Here is a 25,606-nt window from a genome sequence, read left to right on the forward strand (position 1 = left end):
TAACACTAAACCCATGAGCTTATTATCCTATATTAGAACAACTTGATAGGAGCTCTTTCTTTTCTTCATCGAAAAAAAAGAGAATATGAGCTTATTATCCTATATCACAGTATCAGAACAAGTTGACAGGAGCTCTTTTCTTTTTTAGTTCGTACGGGAGCGAAAAAAAGGAAAGATGAGATTTTTATCATTTTTGGCGTTTAGATGAGTTTTTAAAAAAATATTTTTTTTTGAGTTATTTTTGTAGAAGATCTTATAGAAAAATAAAAGTTTATGCAAAAAAAATTATCTATTAATTATGTTTGGGTATAATAATATAAAAATATATATTTTTATTTATTATGTAAAATAAAATATCTTTTAAAAAATGTAAATTGTAGCTTTTTAAAAAAAATTATTTTGTAGTACTTTCATTTTTACTACTAAAAATTTGTCAAACACGTTAAAAAAATAAAAATATATATTTTTCATTAAAAAATCTTTTTTATCGAGATAATGGCAACCAAATAGGCACCTGAATTCGTGTTTTATAGTATAAAACACGTATCATCATTTAGATAACATATAAAATGCATATTAAACATATTTTTTACATATTTATAAATTATAATATACTTCAAATATTAATATTCAATCAAAATAATATTTTTATATTTATATTAAAAATAATTTATGTCATCAATCTTACCATTAATTACGAAAAACTTCTATGATGCTGATAGTAAAAATAAGCATGTGATGATATCTTTGTGTGTTACTCTAAAAATATAACACATAACTATTAATCTCATTCATTATTACGGTCTTACGGAATATGGAGTACTTAGTAGCTTATATTCTCATTTCTTATTTAAAAGATAGTCTCTTATTCGTTATAGGTTAATCATGTGATTAACTAAATGAGATATTTGGACCATATTAAAAATTTAGTAAGAAGTTACGTTGTAGTGGTAACAAAAAAATTAATATAAAAATCATGTATTGTACCAAAAATATATTACAAAAATTTGCTTTATTATTTGTTGACGTATATAGTAAAATATAATTATGAAAAATTTCGAATCTTATTATTAGCTATATATCTATATGTAAGATAGAATTGGTTGGTAATATTTATTTAATTAACTAAATAATAATAAAGGATTCTTTTTGGTTTAACAATAACCGAACTGCATGGTATATAATATATAAATAAATTACACATATGAATATGAATATAATCATAAGTAGGAAAAAAATTGTAGTGTTAGAAAAATGTTATTTATATATTAGAATAATATAATAAACAATTATAATAAAAAAGTTAAATTTATTTAAAAAAAAAGTCTCTGTTCAAAAATAAAATTAGAATATTATATTTAATTTATTCAGATTTGAATTTAAATATATGTCTTTTCATTTATGTAGATTATTTAATATTAGCTATTTTTAAATGTGTTTGTTTAATTATTTTTCTTATATAATAATAAAAAATAAATATAAAAAGTAAATTTTTAAATAGTTAATATTAATTATTTTATTATAAAATTATTTTTTAACTCTTATTTTAAGGAGGATACAAAGTTTATACTTATAATTTAAGATTTATAATTTAAATTTTAGAATTTAAAATTTAGAATAAAATATTTTTTTCTTTAAAATTTGTCAAAAATTTTAAAAATACCTCTAAATTTTATTTTGTTTTAATATACATCAAATATACCCCTTACAACTAAATTTGTCTGATTTATTTACGTTAAAAATTCTTCTTGTAAAATTGTTGCTGAATTGGTCTTTTAAGTTTTTTTGACGAATTAATCATCAGTGATATATTTGATGTAAATCAAAAAATTCTGAAATAAAATAAAATAGTATAATTTTAAAAGGTTTGGCAAATTTTAAGGACAAAAAATATACTTTATTCTAAAATTTAAATTTTAATATTTAATATTTAAAATAAAAATTATTTTTTGGCTAAAAATGAATTCCCTAATTTAACTCAATAATAACTTAGTTAATGTTAACAAATTATAACTCAAATGATATAATTTTTCCATACTAAAATAGAAGTTGTGGATTTGAATTTCACTTCTAAATTCTAACCTTTTTTGAAGAAAAAAAAACTTAGTTAATTGACGTAGTTAGTATTTAATAAATATTATCAATTAATTTTATCTTATATATTCTATATGTATCTAATAAAATTTAAATTTTTCCACAATTATATTCCAATATATGCTAATGTCATTTATAAAGTAAACTTTTGTAACTTTTTTAGTACACTACATGAATTTTATATTCATTTTCTTTGTTTAACTAATAGTTCAAATACCTCATTTAATTAAACATATAATTGTGAAAAAAAAGACACCAAAAAAAAATCCAAGAAATGAGACTTTCTTTTAAATAGGAAAGGGGAATTTAGTTCACTAGTTACATCGTAATAATCAATGAGATCAATAGCCACGCGTTGTATTTTTATAGTGACACATGAGGACATCATCACATGCTTATTTTTGTTATCAGCACCATAAAAATTCTCTTAATTATGAGTCTATGTTTTAGAAATAGTGAAATTAAAGTAACTCACGTTGACATGTTGAAAGGTTTGACACATTTTTGTCCTTTAAACCTGCCTAGGGGCAAGTACCAAGGCGGTTTCAATTAATTCGATATATCTATCTAGGAACAAGTACCAAGGCGGTTTCAATTAATTCAATATCTTTCTTTTTTAACAAGAATAAAATAAAGCCAAAAATCTAGTCATTGTTTTGCACCGCCATTAAAAATTAAATTTACTAATTTTTCATATAGTTTATATTTGATAATTTTTATTCAAGATGAATTATAAAAAATTAAATTACACTATTTAAAATTATTTTTAGATAAAAAATTATAAAAAATATAAATTTAAATAATTATTTTATATTATTTTATAATTTTATTTTAAATATTTAAATATTTTTTAAATTTTTTTAGTACTTTTAATACTCTTTACTCTAATAAAATTAATAAAATTATAATACAAAATTAAAAAAATATTTTATACAAAAATTAATGGTAACAATTAAAAAATTTTATTTAAACAAAATAATAAGAATTTTATAAAAAATAATAATATACATAAAAAAATATTAAAAAAAATTATAAAACAAATAATAAATATATGAATAATAAAAAATATAATTGGTACATAAATAAAATTTTTTTTAATACAATGAGAAAAAATAAACATAAAAAAAATTTATAACTTTTAATAAATATGGCTTAAAACATAAAATCACTTCTACGTATAGTCATATACTATAAGAAAAAGTTAAACTATTATCACCAGTAATAATCTGATCACAGCATTAATAATATAAAATATTTGAAATATGTTAAACGGTAGCATTAATAATATAAAATATTTGAAATATGTTAAACGGTTATTTTATATCTATATATATATATATATATATATATATATGATGCAATCATTTGAAAGCTATTCTAATTTGCTCTAATAATCATCAGAGTATTAATTAACATTTAAGATAACCATTTAAATACTAATAAAGCTTATATAAATAGATATTTGTGTAAAATATTTTTATCTACCATATCTATTTCTACTGTATATGCAGTGAAAATATAAGAGAAATTCACACACACATAATTTATAAAAATACTATTAATTAATAAGCCTTGTATTCAAAAGTTTTTAATTAAAAATTTAATATATGAAATATTTACTATTTTAACAAATCTTATATTTATTATTTTTTTATATATTTAATTTGTAAAAAGATATATCAATAAACATTTTTCTCATATTTATAATGCGTATAAATTAAATCATTTAATTATGTTTCAAATATTAATTATTTACTTATTAATCTTTCTTATTATTTTTTTGTAATCTTTGCCAGTAAAATTTTAGACGTAATAACTAACAACATTAAAATGTAGGAATAATGGAGTTGGTCGTTTTTTTCTGCAATTAATTTCAGTGAAAATTGGATTTAAGAAATATTTGTAGAAGCTAACCATTTATTTTTATCAGTATATAACCAATACTTAAAAAATACTTTTCAACATGTGTGTGCACTAGTATATTAAGGTTATTAATTCAGGGTAAAGTTCTTGAACAAATAGAATGTTATTCAATATTATATTAAGTTGGATTGAGTTATAAAGTTTGATTTAAAATTTTTTTATATAAATCGAATGAAGTAAATTCAATTTACATGCATTAATAATAAATTAAATGAAACAAATTCAATTTATAATTGGACGATATTTAGAAGGTTATTCAAGGCCAATTATTTTGATTTACTATACAACATTAAAACTAAGTAAATCGAGCATAATAGATTCGATTCACTTAATATAATGAGCCAACACAAATCGATTTAAGTTAATTTGATTTAGAGTACGAGTCTAACTCTAAGGTATATAAATATGAACATAATACTAAATCTTTATTAGAGTGGTATTTACAATGACTAATAAGAAGAATTTTTTAATTTTTGTGTACTACAAGAGTACAATTAAAAAAAAATTAAAAGAAATAAAATTTAATGATAAAGATCCATTGAGTATTTTTATATTATCAAATTTTTTATGAATTTCGTTGAGTTTCAGATTATAATAAAAAAATTAAGATTGCATGATATGAAATGGATGAAAAATTTATTTTAGTTAAAAATAATAATAAATCGAATTTATTTCATTCTATTCATATGATAAATCAAATTTAATAGTTTAAATTTACAAAGAGTAATGAACATTGAACTTAGACCTACATGTAAGGTGTTTGATTTTGGAACATTCATCTAATATTAAATGTTATTCTATCTATTAAGTGCTTTACCCTATTAATTCATATAGACATGTATAGTGCATATAAAAACTAGTAAGATGTCAAAATTAAAGCTTTCTAAACTTAGTCACCCGCATAGCATTTTAAATGACTAATGATTTCAGGGTAACTGAATCCAAGTTTATTTTTTAATCAAAAATAAAAAGATTCGAATGCGTAATTTTTTACTTGAATACGAAAAAAATATATCATTTGAATTCTAATTTATTGATAATTGAATCCAATTTTACACATTTAAAATCAGATAAAAATATCAAATGACGTCATTAAAAGAGAAAGAAAGGAAGAAACAAGAATGTTTGACTATGAAAAAGAGCAAGCAGAAAGTAGTCCAGATTCACTAACGCAATCTCTATATACAATACAAACTTTGTATCTGAATCCACCATGTATCTTACTCTCACTCCCAATCCCAAACATTCCCCAACGCAACACAATGATCACACCTTCTCTCAGTTTCCTCCTCCTCCTCTTCACGGTGGCCTCTGCAGTGCCAAGTTTCTTGAACTACAGTTGCATCACCGCCAACAACCCAGCCAGCACCACCTATCTCAACAACCTCAACATCCTCTTAACCAACCTCACTTCCAACACACAAATCGACTACGGCTTCTACAGTTCCTTCTTCGGTCACAACACTGACACAGCCTACGCTATTGGCATGTGCAGAGGAGACGTCAACCTCAACGATTGCCGAAGCTGCCTCAATGATTCCAGACTCCTTCTCACTCAGATATGTCCCAACCACCAAGCCGTTGGTTGGTACGAATACTGCATGCTTCGGTACTCCAACCTTTACATGCTCGGAAGAGTTGCGGATCATCCACAATTCTCTTTGTGGAATCCCTACTTCATTTCTTCCAAAGAGTTCAATCAGTTCAACAAATCACTCAACACCTTGATGGACAATCTCAGAATCGAAGCTTCTGGAGGTGACTATCGTCGTAAGTATGCCTTCCAAAACGTGACTTCTGGAATTCAGAGCTTCAAGAACATATTTGGCCTTGCACAGTGCACACCTGATTTATCTCTGCAACAGTGCGACTATTGCCTGTTTGGGGCATTTTCGGAAATTCAAACTTGCTGTAATGGTAGGAGAGGTGCCAGGGTTATCAAACCCAGTTGCAACATTAGATATGAAATCTATCCTTTCTTGACGCCTACCATTGATGCATCCTCACCGTCAAACGCTCCAGGTAAAGAAACCTCATCATGTTTGTTTCCCTATTTCTTCTCTGTTAACCAAGGAAGCTGATATGTGCAGAAAAAGGTAGCAATACATCACGAACCACCGTCATCATAGTTGTTGTTGCTGTTGCTGTTGTTGTTGCTACTATTTTGGTGCTCAGTTCTATGTACGTCTATTCAAGAAAGAATTTTCAAAGTAAGTGTTGAGTGTTGACTTCTTTACTTAATTTTGTGATGCATATGCTCCTAAAATTTGAAGTGGCAACACTGTGTCAACCGAATTGTTTCCATCAAATCTTAGAATGATTCTATGCATTAATTACTCAATCATTGTTTGTTATACGGAAAGAAAAGAAAAAACAGGAGAATTCAATAGTCTTTCTATTCTAGTTCTACCTTTAAGAGATGTAAGTTTAACTCACTATCCTTGTTTCAATTGTGAAGCTAATGATTGGGATGAAGAAATCATAGCTGATGAATCATTACAGTTCACCTTTGATACCATACGAGTTGCTACAGAGGATTTTTCATATTCTAATAAACTAGGAGAAGGTGGATTTGGATCTGTTTATAAGGTAAAATACCGCTATTTCACTCCAATAGATATCATTTTTTATTTTATTTTTTATTTGGTCAAAACATAGTATGATATATTCTCAGGGAAAGCTTTTCAATGGACAAATGATTGCTGTGAAGAGGTTATCGAAGGACTCAGGCCAAGGAGAGATGGAATTCAGGAATGAAGTGCAGTTATTAGCTGAGCTTCAACACCAAAATTTGGTTAAGCTTCTTGGTTTTTGCTTGAAAGGAAGTGAAAGGTTACTTATCTATGAATTTGTTCCCAATAAAAGCCTTGATTACTTCCTATTTGGTAGGTTCCTGATTAGACTATTACTCATCAATTTTATTTCAATACAACTATATAAATATTAAACTACAAACATAAAGCTAAGTTCACTATCGACTATGGTCTTTGGTGTTTATGTAGATCCAACCAAGCGCAGACAATTGGATTGGATAAATAGATTCAAAATCATTGAAGGTGTTGCACGAGCCCTGCTTTATCTTCACGAGGATTGTAAGACACGTATTATACACCGAGATCTAAAACCAAGCAATATTCTCTTAGACGAAGAGATGAATGCTAAACTATCAGATTTTGGATTGGCACGGTTATTTATTGTGGACCAAAATCAAGGAAAGACCAGTAAAATTGTTGGTACATAGTAAGTATTAGAATACACTCAAGTTTTTTTCTTCGTATCATTAGCCTTAGCAATTAAAACAAAGAAATTAACATTTATGTTTGAAATATTTTTATGTAGTGGATATATGGCGCCCGAATACGCTATGTACGGACAATTTTCAGTAAAGTCAGATGTGTTTAGTTTTGGCGTCCTAGTTCTTGAAATCGTGAGCGGCCAAAAACACAATTGCACACGCCACGGAGATACTTTAGAGGAGTTACCCCTAACCTTTGTAAGTTTATATTTTTCACTATTACATGACATCTTCATTTTTGTCAAAAGTAGAGTACAATTTAGAAGATTATGTGTTCCTAGACATTCATGAAGAAATTATATTATTGCAGGCATGGAGAAGTTGGATGGAGGGCAGAGCTGCAAATATTATAGATCCATCACTAAGCAACAATGCAGAAAATGAAATATTGAGATGCATTCACATTGGTTTGCTGTGTGTTCAAGAGAATTTAGTTGAGAGACCAACCATGGCTTCCATTGTATTGATGCTTAATAGCTCATCTCTGAGTCTTCCAGTACCAATGGAACCTGCCTTTTTTGCGGGAAATAGAGCCAAAAGCCCTCGAATTGCAGATAAACAGTCAGATGAGTATATTTTAAAGGGAACAAATGAATCCACAGGTATATCAGTTCAAGAGTTTACTATTACTAAGCTATATGCTCGCTAGAATTATGGACATGGTGGTAGTGTCACATGTCATCCATCACTGATCATGTTTCAATCAGAATACACTGCCTTAGAGCTCAAGCAATTAGACCATAGGTCACCTTTGTAATTAATATATCTGTAATTAAGATTATATATTAAATAATATTTTATCTTATTAATTAGGTACTTTTTAGGTACTCCTGAGGTACTCTAGTGTATATAGATCGTTAAATAAAGTATATTTGTTAAGTTTATGATGTATATGGATAATAGTAATAATAAAGGTAGTGAAACTTTTTATCTCTCAACTATTTTTTTCTTTTTTTTTTCAGAGTCTCCCTCTCATATGGTACTTGCTCCATCGTTTCACCACTCAATTTTATAGGTTTGAATAGAATTTTATCAATATTTAAGACGTAAACATAAATTATGAGCATCATTAGTGGATATATATAACATGCATGGTGTGGCTATTTTACTCTCTTTCAAACGTTGTTTATCTATTTAATTCCTTATATTGGTGAAAATTTTAGTTTTTATTACATTTGTCCTGAATCGTGCAGGACTTAAACTAGGCACACAATCTTTGATTTTGGAAGGCACTTTGTTAGAATTATTTCATTTTTACATATTTGATTTAGGATTTATTCTGATACAGAATAAAGATGTATAAAGAATATAAAAAAAGTAAAAATAGAAGTTCCAATATAATACATATGGTAAGTCTCATGATATAAAAATATTTAAAAGAAAAAAATGTTATAATCATAGTATATATAGGCTCTGTATATTAACATTCTATATTTTAGTTTTTACCATTTAATTCACCCATAATTCATTATTCTTCTTTCACTTCTTACATTTTTTTTGTTTTTAATTATTTTTCTTTTTTATTATTATCTTACAAATTTTGGATGTGAGATGATATTTATAGACAATAATTTAGAATTCATGGAACAGTTCACTTTCGTATGTTAGTGACATTTACTTGAATACAGAGCAACCTAAGGTGTATACATTTTATTATTGGCGAATTCACTAATAAAGTAGAATAATATAGAACAAAATAATATGATATAATTTAGCTAATATAAGGTGATATTTTAGTTAAAAAAATATTAAATACAGAAAAAAATAATTATTAAATTAGTTATTATGTATTTATATAATATTTAATTTATTTTTAATATATATTTTATATTTTAATATAAAAAAAATATTGAGTAATTATGTATATATTTATATATTTTTTATTATTATATTATATTATTTGTCTCAAAAAAAAATATAAATTATTTCTGGGGATATAATTACTGATGTAGATGTTTTTCATTTGTGGAGTCTAATTTAAAGTTCATACGTGTAGTAATTTATTAATTTAGTTACTAACTAGTCACGTATGATAATTAGATTATGAATAGTGCTAGGGAGCCAATGGCCTAAACGTACAATGTGTACAATGGACTAAATTTTTGGTTTATGAATAAAATGAACATTACCTATACAATGGGCACCATGTCCTGAAACTACTCATCCCAAAAACATAACCTGATAGGACAATGTAACACTAATAATCATATCTCTAATACTTTCTAAACCTTCATTGTACACATTCTACGCTTAGGTCATTGGCTCCCTATACTTTCTCAAAATAAAAATACAAAGTCACTAATTTCAACATTTTAGAGTGGATTGGCATGTGTTATACACGCACAGGGTTTTAATTCTGTATTGGACGCACCCATTGCTGATTGTCATCATTTGAATTTTAATAACATGGACCACCTCATAGAGCTTGCTCAAAGTTGATTTGGAAAATGCAGATACTAATTAGTTACAAGGCCTGCGATGCATAAACAACCAACCAATTAGGAGGGTTCGTCAAGCATTCCAGACGTGTGTGACCAACTCTATAAGAGACAGAAAGACTTGCCCAAAATATGGTATAAGGTGTGAATCCAGTTACATTCATGGAACTTACATTGCATTGTTATGGAAAAAAAAAAAAGTTCCAAAGAGATTGACCAAAGTTGATTTGGAAAGTCTACATAGGCAGTGTCACTATATTCCCACCCCATGATACACGCTAAAATCCAACCCAAATAAAGATCTATGGAATGAAATGAAGTACTCTTTGGTTACATTTTTTCTTCGGATAACTAAGTACTATTATGTCACCTTGTAAGTTAAGAGAGGTCAAGTCTTCTCTTGTTAAAATAAATAAATAATACAACCACCAGAGCAACAAAATCTTATTTCTGTAAATAAAATGGGCAACATGATAAAAAAGTCTTATTATGTACATATTTACAATAAAATTATTTATATGCAGATCTTTTTTAATCAATTTGTGTATAATTTTTTTGGTCTTTTTTTATCTTTTACCACCTTCCTATTTTTCATTTGATTTACTCTCCTAACTGAATAATCTATCATTTTCTTCTCACATCCAAATCATTTACGAAATTCTACTGCTTTTTCCATAAAATAATATTTCGTCTATAAAAATACTTGAAAATAGTTGAGCCGCTTCAATCATCCATAATGTCTCTTCTTTCTATAAGCCTACTTTGGTTCCTTTGTTGCCTCATTATAAAAACAACTTTCATATCCAAAACCAGTGCTGATTTAGGTACAACTTCACAAAGGTTCTTCTACTTTTGCGATCAAAATAACGAGAGAGGTAACTACACAGCAAAGAGCAACTATGCCAGAAACCTCAACACCCTTTTGTCCACTCTCACATCCAACACAAGAATCGACTACGGTTTCTACAATTCCTCTTATGACGAAAACAAAGACAAAGTAAACGCCATTGGACTCTGCAGAGGAGACATCAAACCGGAGGAATGCCGCGGCTGCCTCGATCGAAAGCCAACATCACACAGCTTTGTCCAAATCGCAAGGAGGCAATTGGTTGGTACCAAGATGAGAAATGCATGTTGCGGTACTCCGATCGCACCATATTCGGCCTCAACGAAACAGAACCAGCCTATTATATGTGTAACATGAACAATGCAACAGATGCAGACAAGTTCAATGGAGTGGTGAAGAATTTGTCGGACAAGCTAAGAAGGAAAGCTGCAGCGGGTGACTCTCGTCGAAAATATGGAGCGGGAACTGCGGTTGATGATCAAAGTAACAAAACCGTGTACGGTGTTGTTCAGTGTACTCCTGATTTGTCTGAAGCAGAATGTGATAGCTGCTTAGTTGAGTCAATCAAAGGGCTATTGAGTCTTTGCAATGATAAGATTGGTGCTAGAATGGTTAGGCCTAGTTGCTATCATAGATATGAAACCTACTCCTTCCTCTTCTATGATCCTTCAACACATCACCCATCACCATCACCATCACCATCACCATCACCATTTCCAGCACCTCCTTCACCTAAAGGTACTTTCTCATATCATTCTGATGAGTCTGGGTATACATATATTGATTAATTAGTTTTATTAATCACTTATTAATTGATATAGCAGCGACGCCTTCACCATCGTCATCTCTGCTACCACCTTCAGTACCTTCAGCCCGCGCACCATCTTCACCACCATCTGATCCTCTATCATCACCAACACCTTCTTTTGAAGGTACTTGAGTTCTGACATTATATATGCTTAGTTTAAAGTGCCTTCTCTTTTTCTTAATTTAACTAGCATCACTTATTATTGATATTAGATTAAATCTTTCTTATAATAGGAATTAATTAAATAAGAGAAAGTCTAGCGACGGTAAATTTTGTAATTTTTAATCATTAATTAGTCAATATTTTTAATGATATAAAATTATTCAATTTTCTTTTTGAGAGTAAAATATTGGTTAAAATTTAACAAAAGCGCTGTCACACTCCTCATTAATTAATTAATGAGTAAAGCTAGGGAATTAAAAGCATATCAGCCAAAATTCAGCCAAATACCTTTGGATGAATTCAAAATCTCTACGAGTTAATATATATGGATGTTTCTTCTACTAAGTATCAGAATATTTCTTTTTCATATTAAATGGATGTTCTTTTATGTATTTTTTGAATTTGTGTTTGTTGGAGGTGGATAGGTTAATGTGAGAGAAAAGAAAAAGGTTTTTATAGGTTTTAATTAGGTTTACTTAATCAATTTAAAATCGGCGCCGTCAATGATATCTAGTGTAACGATGAATTGTGCCACCAAATGGAAGAGAAAGTTTGATTCGGATTTGACCAAAGGGAAAATGAATTCTGGATCGGGCTTGCATAAAGGGTTCCGTGATCCCAGGGGTGGTTATTAGGGATTTGAAACATATCAGTCAATGAGAAATTTTATTCAAAACGACAATTAATAACAAACATTAAAAATTAAATAAAAATTAAATTAATTAATTTAATATTGTTTTGTTTATCTTTTGGCTGATCCCTTTTGGTTCCACATATTTTTCTTTAATTAATTGATTATGTTTTGTGCAGGGGTGAAAACATCAAGTACCACAGTCACTACAGTTCCGTCGTTGTTGTTGTTGGGCTCATTTTTATTTGTATCAACATAGGCAGAATTGGGAGCCCAACAAAACTTTGAAAGTGTTCTCTATTTTCTATTAAGGAAAGCTACATCATTGGCTCGTTAGGAGATTCTTGTCAAGTGCAGCTGGTCCAGCTTATTGTTGTAATCTTTAATAGATTAATAAAATAAGTAGTTCTTGAAAAATGTTGTGATAGATTTATAAATTTTGAAAAAAAAATCAAATATATTCACTATTCTTTTTTCATCTTTCACTTCTCCTTATTTTTCGCTTTTTGCTTTTATTTATATCTTTTTTTTATTATTATTATCTTAAAAAATTTGAGTGTGAAATAATATTTATAAATAATAATTTAGGATTTATAGAACAGTTCATTTTGGTACGTTAGTGATATTTAATATATATTATTATCTAAATTAGTTATTATTTATTTATATATAAATATATAATATTTAATTTATTTTTAATATATATTATTTTATATAAATAATTATTTTTTTTATGTAGATGTAATATGATTATTTTGATTAATACCTGAATAAGTTAGATCCAGAAGGCACTCAAGCACAGTAGAGGAAAACTTGTCCCACTCGAATTTTGGCAACGAAATTGAGTAATTATGTATATATTTATATATATATTTTTATTATTATATTATATAATTTGTCTCATAATAAAATATAAATTATTCCTAGTAATACAATTATTGATTAACTACCAAAGTGAAGTTTATTTTTCTAAATATAAATAAAATTATTAGTAAACTTTTTAAAAGATTAATTAAAATAAAAAATTATTTATTTATAATTGTTCTAAAAAATATTTGTGCTTTAGCTATATGTCAACATCTCAATTTAAAATTGGAGTATCATGGTGAACTCGGACCTAAATATGGTATTTGTAAAAAGAATTTTGATGTTTAAATTAGTGAAAAATCACTTAAAAAATGAGTATATATTAGTAGAGTGATAGCGTTGAGTGCTCTGTCCCATATCATCGGTCCTCACCTTAATTTATAGTTTGATCGAGGTTGAATTATTCGTTGATTGGTGCTGAGATCTTTGTGACCAACGTTAGGACGAGATTTTGGGAGAAAAGGTTTGTTAGGTTACATTGAGGTAAGAGTTTGATTCAATTTGAATTTTATTTACTTTAACCGAAGTATAATCCATTATTTCCGACGTATAAGAGATATGATACAATAGTAATAACTCACATGTATTTATTTTTATGTAAAATTAATAATTATAAATTATAAAATGACAATTTAATTAAATATATTAAATTATTTAATAATTTTTAATGATCAAATGTACTTAAATTATACTTTTATTTATATATCAATATTCTTTATTTTATTTTAAACTTACGTAGTATTTATTAAAATATTCATTAAGATATATAAATAGGATTTAACTTGGATATATTATAATTCTGTAAAAATTCTATATTGTCATTCAATTACATTTTTATTATAGAAAAATATAGAAAAACAACTTTTCTACAAGTTAATATAAATTAATTTTATTATAATTTAAATTTTATAAATAAATATAAATTTAAAAATTATAGTTTAAAATTTAAAAAATTTTAACTAAATTTATCCTAATCATATTTATAATATATAATAAAAATAATTTATAAAAAATATAATCTATTTTTATTCACTTAAAAACAATCAAATATCTCTTTCTATAAATCTATCGTTTCCACGTAGTTTTTGGCGTCGCTATCCACCAATCACAGCCGCGTCTTTTGCATAAAATTATTTTGATAGATGTATAAACGTTAAAGTTTAATAAGTATGAAAACATAGAATTAAATGAATTATATTATATAATTTTTGTCGTCGTACGTGGAATATATACACTTGAGTATGTACGTGGAAAATATGGACATTGGACTGTTTCCTTCTTCTCCGATGCCTTCTTTGATTTGGATCTACCTTTTTGCATATCTGTCAGCCATTAATTAATAATAATCTTACCAAAACAGTTGCCCACCTTTGAGACTCGAGAATAGAGTCGTCGTCGCAGAAAGTTATGTTGACTAATATTTCAGTTTCGCACCAATCTACAATGCAAAATAAATGCATATAATAAAAATAGGATTAATATTCATTATTCAATATGAAATATGACTCTTTTAAAATTATATTATCTTAAAAAATATATTATTAAATAAATTTAAAAATAATTAAAATATTATTTTATTAACACTGTCACTCTAAAAGATTTTTTTTTAATTTGATATTTAAAAGTTTAATAAAATAAAATTAAATCCTAAAATTTATCTAAATATGTTAAAGATTTTTTTTAATTTGATATTTAAAAGTTTAATAAAATTAAATTAAATCCTAAAATTTATCTAAATATGTTGATAATGTGTTAATAACGTATTGATTAGATATATTAATATATTGTAATTTGTATTTTTTACGTAAATTTTATGTGATCAAAATTTATTAGAGTTTCAAAAATTTTATTGTTGCTCCGAAAATAAAAAAAATTTAAAATTGAACTTGTTATTATTATTGTAGGTTTAATAGATTTTAGTCATATAAAATCTAGACAAAAAATTTAAATATTAATAAATTAACGTGCAAAATTAATATGTCGTTATGAAATCAACTCAGATATTAACATGAATTACTATTATAAATTTTGGGATCGAATTGAGGCCATAAGAATCAATTTAAGTTAAACTTTAAATTTCTATAAAAATTAAAAGGTGGAAACTCAGGTGCAGTCAACTTCACGTGAAGTTGATAGTTGAGAGCTGTTAGATAATTTGACCGATTTGACTAAATTTTCATCTAACGGTTCTCAGTTATCAACTTCATGTAAAGTCGACTGCACCTGAGTTTCCACCAAATTAAAATGACTGATGACTAAATACCCTTCACTTGTTACGTACTTAGCTTGTTCTATTATTATGAGAGAACAACAATTCAATTTTAATGAGAATGAGGATGATCACAAATAGAACTAGTAGTTTGTTTTCCATTTTTTGTTGCCTCCTTTGTTTGTTAATCATATCTACTCAAAGCTGCTGCTACGCACAAGAAGATGGTTTCCGATCGTACTCCTGTGACAACGGAAAAGGAAACTACACAGCAAACAGCACCTACCACAAAAACCTCAACACCCTTCTCTCCACTCTCATTTCCAACACTCAAATCGACTACGGTTACTACAACTTCTCGTACGGCCAAGACGACAACAAAGTAAACGCCGTTGGGCTCTGCCAAGGAGACCTTAACCAAAACGATTGTCGTCGCTGCCTCAACAATTCCATAACCCTTCTCACACAGCTTTGTCCAAACCAGAAGGAAGCCATAGGCTGGTACGACACCTGCATGCTCCGCTACTCTAACCGCACCATCTTCGGCAACCACCACGTCGATGATTCCCCTAAGATTTACCTGTGGAACCCCCAGAACGCCACGGACTTGCCCGTGTTTAATCAAAACCTCAAGAGCTTAATGTCAAACCTAATAGACAAGGCCATTGCCGGCGACTCTCGCCAGAAATACGCGGCGGCGAGCGTCAACAGTACGGACTTTCAAAACATATATGGAGTTGCGCAGTGCACGCCGGATCTGTCTAGCCTAGAGTGTGATCAATGCTTGGAGGGGCATGTCTCAGATATTCCGGCTTGTTGTGATGGGAAGAGAGGTGGGAGGGTTCTTACTCCAAGTTGTTACATTAGATATGAAGTTTACCCCTTCTTTCAGCCTACTACCGCTCATAATGCACCGCCTCCGTCATCGTTGTCGCCGCCACCGCATTCCTCCTCCACCCATACTTCATCTTCGGATGGTCAAGGTCAAGGTCAACTATTGATTTATATGGCGTAGTCTCTGTGTGTTCATTAATACTTACCTTTTAAATTATTTTAGTATAAATATTAAAAAATAAAAAGTATGCCATTACAAAATATAATTTTGTTATTTTTCATATGATAGATATTTTTAGAGATTAATGAATTTGATGGAGTGATTAGAATTGCATTATGAAGAATTTTGAATTTTTTCCGCCTTGTTGCTTACAATTGAATCAATCACACCCAAAACAAATTATCTTACAAAATAATAATCCGTTGGATGCAGGAAAGACCAACACATCGCGAATTGTCATCTTCGTAGCAGTGCCAACTGTTATTGTTTCCGTGCTCATCGGTTCTGTATGCATCTATTTATTAAGAGTAAGAAAGCCAAGGAGGACTTCTGAAAGCAATTCATGTAAGGCTTTTACTTTAATTTAATTTGACTGCACTAATCAAATTTGGAAACCTTAACCCTGTTGATTATTCCCATGCATGTGAAGCTGATGAAGGTGTTGAACAAGAGATTATAACCAATGAGTCATTGCAATTTGACTTTGATACCATACGAGTTGCTACAGATGATTTCTCGAATTCTAATAAACTAGGACAAGGTGGATTTGGAGCTGTTTATAAGGTTAGTTTATTATCCGTCTAATTTAAATTAAAGAGACAGTAACTTGCCCAAGAAAGAACTAAAATTCACGTATGATGTTAAAATTTCAGGGGAGACTCTCCAATGGACAAATGATTGCTGTCAAAAGGTTGTCAAGGGACTCAGGACAAGGAGCTACGGAATTTAAGAATGAAGTGCTTTTATTGGTCAAGCTTCAACATCGAAATTTAGTTAAACTTCTTGGTTTTTGTTTGGAAGGAACTGAAAGATTACTTGTTTATGAATTCGTCCCTAACAAAAGTCTTGATTACTTCATATTTGGTAGGTTTGTAATAATTGGACTATTACTCACCACATCAATTCATGTTATATATAGTTTTCACTCATGGCTATGGTCTCCCTGCAGATCCTATCAAGAGAAATCAACTGAATTGGGTAAGCCGATATAAAATCATTGAAGGTGTTGCTCGAGCTCTTCTTTATCTTCACGAAGATTCTAGATTGCGCATTATACATCGGGATCTTAAAGCAAGTAATATCCTCCTAGATGATAACATGAATCCTAAGATAGCAGATTTTGGATTGGCAAGATTGTTTGACAGAGATCAAACTCAAGGAAATACTAATCAAATTGCCGGAACCTAGTAAGTTTTAGAATATGCTAAAACTTATTCATTATTAATTATATATGTTCTGGCATGTTTTGAGTTTTAGTTTGATGATGATTATGTTAAAACATATTCTCTTTGAAAAACTTATGAAAAATTCAATCAACATCAAGTAAGTTCTTTATTCATATTATTGGCCTTAATAATTGCATTAAAGAGCAAAAAATTATGTGACGAAAAAATATAATTATCAGTTATGTTTAAAATATTGACATACAGTGGATATATGGCACCCGAATATGCAATGTATGGACAATTTTCAACGAAGTCAGATGTATTTAGTTTTGGTGTAATAGTGCTTGAAATTTTGAGCGGCAAAAGACACATTGGGAATGGCAATGGGGAGAGTGAAGAACAGCTAATAAGCTTTGTAAGTCCTCCTGCTCTCTATTGCATATAGAAAGTTATTTTATCTTAACACTTAAAACATTAATAATATATGTAACTTATGTGACTGGCCAAATTCTTTCAGGTATGGAAAAATTGGAGGGAAGGAACAGCTATAAATATTGCAGATCCATCATTAAGCAACATTTCACCAAATGAAATTATGAGATGCGTCCACATTGGTTTACTTTGTGTTCAAGAAAATTTAGCAGATAGGCCAAACATGGGTTCTATTGTATTAATGCTGAATAGTTATTCTGTGACTCTGCCAACACCTTCAGAACCTGCATTTTTTGTGGGGAGTAGAACTAGAAGCCGTCCATTATCAGATATACAATCAGGGGGGAATAATTCATCAAGTAATAAATCAGCTCAAGAATCAGAAAATGAAGCTTCCATTACTGAGCTATATCCTCGCTAAAATTTGGTTCTGGTATTGAAGTCATTGACGTTGAGAATTTTATTTTTCTGTTACATTTATGGTGTATGTGTATACATGCAGGATCAGCAAGCTTTGGAAAAGCATAATTTCCATTTTTAATTTTACTAATTTAAGTGTGAAAACTGATACAAAATATAGGATCAGAACACGAATTTCTTTATGTTTAAATCAGATTATGTTACATAAATCCTCAGTTATATATTATTTCCTGCTATATGTTGTTAATTTAGAAGGGGTAATTTGTTGAGCAAACAAAAGTATATGACGATATGAAAATAAGAAGGTTTATTTTTTTTTTCGAAAATGTTTGATAACAAAAAATAATTAGACAAAAATTATAATTAATAAATGTTAAATAAAAAAAATGTTGAGAATTTTTTTGTCTCTCTAGGATTACCAAAATTTTCTCCCTTATTATGAAAGTTAAGGAAATTTGTCATTAAGTTAAAACAAGTTTATGACATATACTAATAATTAAATTCTCTGTAATTGTTGGACATTCTTCCGTTAAAATGAAAAGTTATTACAAGAAAAATAGTTTCAAGTTGATTCCACGAGGTATTTTGTATTTAAGTGTTACTAAGTTCTAAGCTAATTAACAAAACTAAATAAAATATAATGTACTAGATGTATATTAAAATTAGTCATTAAAATTAACTATCAGTATAGAATATATATTAAAATATAAAACACGTATTAAAAATGAGTTAAATTATACATGTATTTATATAAAAATATATTATGACTGATTTTTGAATAACTAACTGTCTAATAATAAAAATATTCTTTTATTCCTTGAAGAAACAAAAATACATTGACTTAGTTTACTTGGAAGATGGGAGACCAGAAAAGGGAAAAAAGCCTATCATTTTTAAAAAAAAAACTCTATCTGTATATGCAATGGTTAATTATATTTAGGTAGATGACAATTAAATTGAATAATAGAATCTAAGAAAAAATGAAAATAAAAAGTCACCAATTTCAACATTTTAGTGTGGATTGGTAATTTGGCATGTATAACACGCACAGGGTTTTAATTCTGTATTGGACGCACCCATTGCTGATTGTCATAATTTGAATTTTAATAGCATGGACCACTTCATAGAGCTTGATCAAAGTTGATTTGGAAATTGAAGATAGTAATTAGTGACAAGGCTTGCCATGCATAACGAACCAACCAATAAGGAGGGTTCATCAGGCATTCCAGACGTGTGTGACCAACTCTACAACACAGAAAGACTTCCTTTAAATATGGTATAAGGTGTGAACCCAGGTACATTCATGGAACTTGCATTGCATTATTCTGAGAAGAGTCTATTTGGAAAGTCTATATAGGCAGTGTCATTATATTCCCACCCCATGATACACGCTAAAATCCAACTCAAATAAAGATCTATCGAATGGAATGGAGTACTTTTTTGTTACAATTACTATTATGTCACCTTGTAAGTTAAGAGGGCACAAGTCTTCTCTTGTTAAAACAATACAACAACCATAACAACAAAATTTTATTCCACTAAATAGTATTGGTTACATAGATCAAATGATGTCATTAAGTCTTATCATCTATATTTTTACAGTAAAACTATTTACACGTAAATCTTTTTTCACCAACTCTTGTATGATCTTTGGTTATTTTCTATTTTTCGCCACATATCTATCTTCTATTTGATTTACCCTTCTAATGGATTAAATTATCATCTTCTTTCCTCATGTCCAAACTATTTAGACAAAACCATCTTTTCAATAAAATAACAAGAAAATTTCGTCTATAAAAATCTAGCAACTTGAAAATAGTTGAGCCACTTGAATCAGCCACAATGTCTCTTCCTTTTATAAGCCTACTTTCCTTCCTTTTTATAAGCCACTTGAAAATGCCTCGGTAGGTCCAAGGAACATAACCATATATGGTGTTGTTCAGTTTACTGATTTGTCTGAGAAAGAAGATTGGTGCTGGAGTCGTTAGAACAAGTTGCTTTCTTAGATATAACACCTCAATCTTCTATGACCCTTCAACACCAGCACTTTCACCTTTACCTCAAGGTACTTTACCTTATGATGTTCCTTCTTTTGCCTCCCATATTTGATTATTTTTGTTTTCACTTATTAGTTACTGATGTTTTGTTTTTTTTCAACCAAGGTACAATCACCATCTCTATCTTTGAATCCATCATCAGCACCTTCACCACAAGGTACTTGAGCTATGACTTTATGCTTAGTTTATTTTTTCAATTGATAATTGGTTATCCTTCATTATCCATTAAATAAATGTCCTAATGGATCACTATGGTTTTGGCTTTTTGGCTTTTTGCAGGGACAAATAATGCATCAACTACTGCAGTTCATTTATTGTTATTATTGTTGTTGGGTTCATTTTTAGCTGTATCTATATAAGGAGGCCAGCACAATTTTTTGAAGCAATTCTTTCTAATAAGGACGAGTCGTTATTAGTATTGATATTAGTATTATTGAGTATTTATATGTTACAAATTTTTTTATGGGTATAATTTTTTGTTTTTTATTATGACACTAGATATTGTTGCTGAATCTTTTATCTTTAGCCATTAAAATTGGTTGTTGCATATAAATTGTTATTGTTGTTGTTCGAGTCATGCGTGTTGATAAGTGCGGAACTAGACGAAATATTAGAGGAAATAAAAAATATTTACACAATAAAATAAGATTAAAATAAAATTTTAAATAAATTAAACTGAAATTTACATATAATTTATATATATATAAAAAATTAAAATTAAAATGATCATTACCCTCTTTTTTCCTATGTGCTCCGCCACTGCGTGTTGATTAATATTATGATTGTTTGTAAGCAATGAATTCTTATACATTGATATGGTTAGAATTTAATTTTCTAGTCAATTATTACTCGATAGTGTTTTGTTAGATTTTCTAATACCTTTTCTCTTTTTATCTTATTGTTGTTGTTATTATTTTGTCTATCTCTTACATATTTGCCATATCTTTTCAATTCGCCATGAATAAAATAAACTTTTATGATATTTTAAGTGTCTTTGATATTAAAAATTATCTCTTTATTATTACTAAATGATAAGGTAGTGTTTTGGATTTATTTGATTGATTTAGTTTTTATTATTAGTAGTAACTAGAGTGAGACCCGCGCAATGTACAAAGAGGTAGATTACTTATATTATAAATAGATTTTAATAAATATTATATTAAAAATATTTTAGAAAAAATATTATAAATAGATTTTGAATTTATTTTTTTTAAAAAGACATAGATTATTTATATTAGAGTTATATAAAATTGTATTTTTATTTTTTTTTCATTTTTCGATTTACATTAATTGCTACACTTTGTCTTTTTTGCGTTTCTTTTTGTAAATAATTAAAAAAAATGAATGAATGAGAATGAAAAACATATAAAAATGTTAAACTAAAATTAAGAAATTTTTGACAATTAGTATGAGAGATTAAGGGCTTGTTTGGGTGAGCTTCTAAGAAAAGATCTTTTTTCGAGTTATCTTTTTTTAAAAGATCTTATAGAGAAGTAAAAGTAATTTTATGTTTGGATATCTCATGTAAAAAGGTCTTTTTATCTCTCAATTATGTTTGGGTATAACAATATAAAAGTACTTTTTTGTTTATTTATTACATGAAAAACATCTTTTTTCCTTGAAAAAAGATCTTTTTTTATTTTTTAACGTGTTTGGCAAATTTCTAGTAGTAAGAGTAAAAGCACTAGTAAAATCAAAAAAAGATCTTTTTTGAGAAGCTGTAATTTACATCTTTTTTTAAAAGATCTTTTTTCCTTAAAAAAAGATGTTTTTCATGTAATAAATAAACAAAAAAGTACTTTTATATTGTTATACCCAAACATAATTGAGAGATAAAAAGACCTTTTTACATGAGATATCCAAACATAAAATTACTTTTACTTCTCTATAAGATCTTTTAAAAAAAGATAACTCGAAAAAATATCTTTTCTTAGAAGTTCACCCAAACAAGCCCTAAGAAATGAAGAGTGGTAAGAGTCTTAATATGTATAAGTTGTAGAATTTAAATATTTGTAACTGAAATTTTTTATAATAATTATTATTATAACACTTTTAATGTATGTTTATTACATTTAATTAGTACTTGATGTTTCAATTGAATAATAATAGATAAGAGTTTTTTGTTTTAATTTTTTTAAAATATTTTACTAAATAATGATTGGTTGATTTTCATCTTTTGCCAAGTCATTAGAATTGCTGATATGGCATCATTAGCAAAGAAAAGATGGTTTAAACTCATTGTGGAGAAAGTTAGTATCAGGTTTTATATATTATAAAAATGTTAAATTAAATTTAAGAAATTTTTTACAATTAGTATGAGAGATTAAGAAATGAAGAGTAGTAAGAGTCTTAATATGTATAAGTTGTAGAATTTGAATATTTGTAATTGAAAATTTTTATAATAATTATTATTATGACTTTTTTAATGTATGTTTATTGCATTTAATTAGTACTTGAATAATAATAGATAAGAGTGTTTTGTTTTAATTTTTTTAAAATATTTTACTAAATAGTGATTGGTTGATGTGAGACCTGCGCAATGCACAGAGAGATAGATTATTTATACTATATAGTGTATTTTAATAAATGTTATATTAAAAATATGTTAGAGAACATATTATAAATATATTTTGAATTTATTTATTTTTAAGAAAGACATAGGTTATTTATATTAGAGTTATATAAAACTGCATTTTCATTTTTTCGTTTTGCATTAATTGCTACACTTTGTCTTTTTTTTTTACGTTTTTTGTTTGTTTGTAAATTAAAATGTTATATTAAATTTAAGAAATCTTTTACAATTAGTATGAGAGATTAAGAAATGAAGAATAGTAAGAGTCTTAATATGTATAAGTTATAAAATTTAAATATTGGTAACTGAAATTTTTTATAATTATTATTATTATGCACTTTTAATGTATGTTTATTACATTTAATTAGTACTTGATGTTTCAATTGAATAATAATAGATAAGAGTTTTTTGTTTTAATTTTTTAAAAATATTTTATTTTACTAAATAGTGATCGGTTGATTTTCATCTTTTGCCAAGTCATTAGAATTGCTAACGTGGCATCATTAGCAAAGAAAAGATGGCTTAAACTCATTGTGGAGAGAATTGGTATCAGCTTTTATAATAGATAAATAGATAGATAGATAGATTTGGCAAGATTTGAGTGGTGGATTCTAAAATTTTGCCAAGTAAGCAATGGTGCTGACATGTCGTTAGTAGAAGAAGAGAAATAACTTAGAAGTAATGTAGGTAAACCTAATTTTGGTTGTGACTGTTGGACATAACCGTTTAAAAAAGAGGAATACATAGACATGTGCTACTTGCAATGAGTTCACAATTAAAATGTTATTATTTATAACAAATAAATAGGGCTATTGAAAATGATATTGAACAACAGAATGAGAAGAGTAAACGACAAAGTTGAAAATCTTTAGGAAGATACCTGGGACGAATTTTCTACGTTGGCGGCGCCGAATGGTGACGTTGGTCTGAGACTCAAAATCGAACTCCAACAGAAAAATTGCAACAGAAAGAATGGAGTTTGTCCTGGTTTCTGCAATTTATGCAATGCGGCTCTCCTGGAGATGGACATCGTGATGGACAATTTGTTTTGAGAAAAAAATAATGGGTCATGGGACCGGAAGAGGATGAAGGAAATATGATCTTGATACGGAGAGGTGCTAAGAGGAAGAGGGTTTCGAGAAATATGAGAAAGGTAATAAGAGCTCTTTGGTTTTCAGACCTTTTTTTTGGGTAAATGCTAATTTGTGTTTTTGTTGTTTTAGAAATAAGGATTGATTTGGAAAAAGTTAAGTTGTTGGTTTTTATTGTATTTTTTAGTTGTTTTTTGTGTTTTTTTTTATTTGAAAAAAAAATTGATTTGGCAAAATTTGAGTGATGGATTATAAAATTTTGCCAAGTAAGCGATAGTACTGACATGACATTAGTAGAAGAAGAGAAATAACTTAAAAGTAATGTGAATAAATCTATATACCTACTTTTATATAGTAAGAATAGATTAGTAGTGAAAGTAGTACTATTTTGAGATTGAACTTCTGTATTTTTTTATTTGTATGTAACTTTTATTATTATTATTATTTGCTTGCTAAACTCATCTCCGGTTGAAATGATATCATGATTCATGAAAAAATAGATATTATTTTTAGTTAGTGAAACATTATATTTATTGATGGAACTGCTTGAACTTGAGAAGTAGTTGAATCAAGTTAACTCAAAATTGAAGTTCTAATGTTCTGTTTTTGCGAAAGTTAATTATGCAGGAAATTTTTTTTGTTTTATCTCTAAAACCAAATAAAAACAAAGAAGGAAAGAAGAGAATGAGGTTAGCATGTATCCTGCAGATTCAATCTACCACCAAATGCATGCTATCCCAACTTGGCAAGGGGAACTAAACCTTAGTTCAACAAAACTATATTACATAGAAATATTTCTTTAGTTTTTTCATGCATCTCTCTTGTCTCTTCTCTTGTGGCTTTTTCAACTCACATTCATAAGCCTTTTTCTCAAATACAGAAAGATGACATTAGATAGCCGTAGCAAAAAAAATTTAAAATAAAGCACAAATTAAAGAAAAATGATTTCAGCTCAAGTGTTTTGAGATGATGTATCACTCTATTTTTCTTGCTTTCAAATGTTGAAGTGAGGCATTTTTTATAAAATCAACTTGCTCTTCTAATTTGTTCTTACCTCTTCTAATTTCTTATACCATCAACCCGTAAAAGCTATTTTCATTGGCATGCAATCTTTTTTCATCCTACTCCACTAATGCTATTTGTTGGAGGTCTATCTACCAATTTCTGTTTTTCTTAACATGTAAAGTATTTTCATTTTTTTGCCATTACAATTGTTGTCCATTGTTTTTTAATTTTATTTTGCTCTACCTAACTTTATAAATATTACTTCACTGATGTCTTTTGTGTGGTGGTATTGATCTTGTATGTTGTTTGTGTCCTTGTGCCCTCCAACTGTCTCATAATAGTACCAAATATCTTTTTTGTTTTTTTTTTTGTTGCAACCATTAGCATTCAGTGTCCTCTCTCTTAGCTCATGGGAAGATGGGAATTGATTTGTTGTTCATTAAAATATAATTGGATGTTGCTTTAGAGCTGTGACATATGAAGTTGCTGATGCAACATTAACTTGTGCTGTAAATAGGCATGCATTACTTAACAT

General features: G+C 28.0%; 2 protein-coding genes, 1 long non-coding RNA gene and 1 pseudogene across 4 annotated transcripts; all 4 read left to right on the forward strand.

Annotated features, from left to right (window-relative positions):
• The first annotated feature begins 5,142 nt into the window (after window positions 1-5,142).
• Window positions 5,143-8,250, forward strand: LOC112711865 (cysteine-rich receptor-like protein kinase 29). Its single transcript, XM_025764590.3, has 7 exons — window positions 5,143-6,039; window positions 6,108-6,227; window positions 6,476-6,606; window positions 6,692-6,902; window positions 7,020-7,257; window positions 7,357-7,510; window positions 7,623-8,250. Exons 1-7 carry the CDS (start codon window positions 5,280-5,282, stop codon window positions 7,959-7,961), a joined length of 1,953 nt encoding a protein of 650 aa, XP_025620375.2. The 5' UTR covers window positions 5,143-5,279; the 3' UTR covers window positions 7,962-8,250.
• A 2,204-nt stretch (window positions 8,251-10,454) lies between these two features.
• Window positions 10,455-12,678, forward strand: LOC112711877 (cysteine-rich repeat secretory protein 38-like; annotated as a pseudogene).
• Window positions 12,679-15,333: 2,655 nt separating this feature from the next.
• LOC112711867 (cysteine-rich receptor-like protein kinase 26) lies at window positions 15,334-18,572 on the forward strand. Of its 2 annotated transcripts, none has more exons than XM_029289222.2 (7): window positions 15,334-16,257; window positions 16,542-16,673; window positions 16,759-16,892; window positions 16,982-17,192; window positions 17,278-17,515; window positions 17,759-17,909; window positions 18,012-18,572. In XM_029289222.2, exons 1-7 carry the CDS (start codon window positions 15,390-15,392, stop codon window positions 18,345-18,347), a joined length of 2,070 nt encoding a protein of 689 aa, XP_029145055.1. In that variant the 5' UTR covers window positions 15,334-15,389; the 3' UTR covers window positions 18,348-18,572. The 2 variants fall into 2 exon arrangements, with proteins under 2 accessions (XP_029145055.1, XP_025620378.1); XM_025764593.2 differs by having other exon boundaries at window positions 15,351-16,263.
• A 1,262-nt stretch (window positions 18,573-19,834) lies between these two features.
• Window positions 19,835-20,869, forward strand: LOC112711881 (uncharacterized). The gene is made up of 3 exons (XR_003157620.3): window positions 19,835-20,411; window positions 20,509-20,560; window positions 20,683-20,869. It is a non-coding gene; the product is annotated as an uncharacterized lncRNA (long non-coding RNA).
• The last annotated feature ends 4,737 nt before the right edge of the window (window positions 20,870-25,606 follow it).

This window comes from Arachis hypogaea, chromosome 9 (assembly GCF_003086295.3).
Source record: "Arachis hypogaea cultivar Tifrunner chromosome 9, arahy.Tifrunner.gnm2.J5K5, whole genome shotgun sequence".
NCBI lineage: Eukaryota > Viridiplantae > Streptophyta > Magnoliopsida > Fabales > Fabaceae > Arachis > Arachis hypogaea.

Bases quoted from the DNA above. Each gene is read 5' to 3' on its own strand.
- LOC112711867 (XM_025764593.2), top strand. From the start codon at position 15,390: ATGAGAATGAGGATGATCACAAATAGAACTAGTAGTTTGTTTTCCATT. The intron at 16,264-16,541 runs GTCAACTATTGA...CGTTGGATGCAG, and splicing joins TTCGGATGGTCAAGGTCAAG to GAAAGACCAACACATCGCGA. The intron at 16,893-16,981 runs GTTAGTTTATTA...TTAAAATTTCAG, and splicing joins GATTTGGAGCTGTTTATAAG to GGGAGACTCTCCAATGGACA.
- LOC112711865 (XM_025764590.3), top strand. From the start codon at position 5,280: ATGATCACACCTTCTCTCAGTTTCCTCCTCCTCCTCTTCACGGTGGCC. The intron at 7,258-7,356 runs GTAAGTATTAGA...ATTTTTATGTAG, and splicing joins AGTAAAATTGTTGGTACATA to TGGATATATGGCGCCCGAAT. The intron at 7,511-7,622 runs GTAAGTTTATAT...ATATTATTGCAG, and splicing joins AGGAGTTACCCCTAACCTTT to GCATGGAGAAGTTGGATGGA.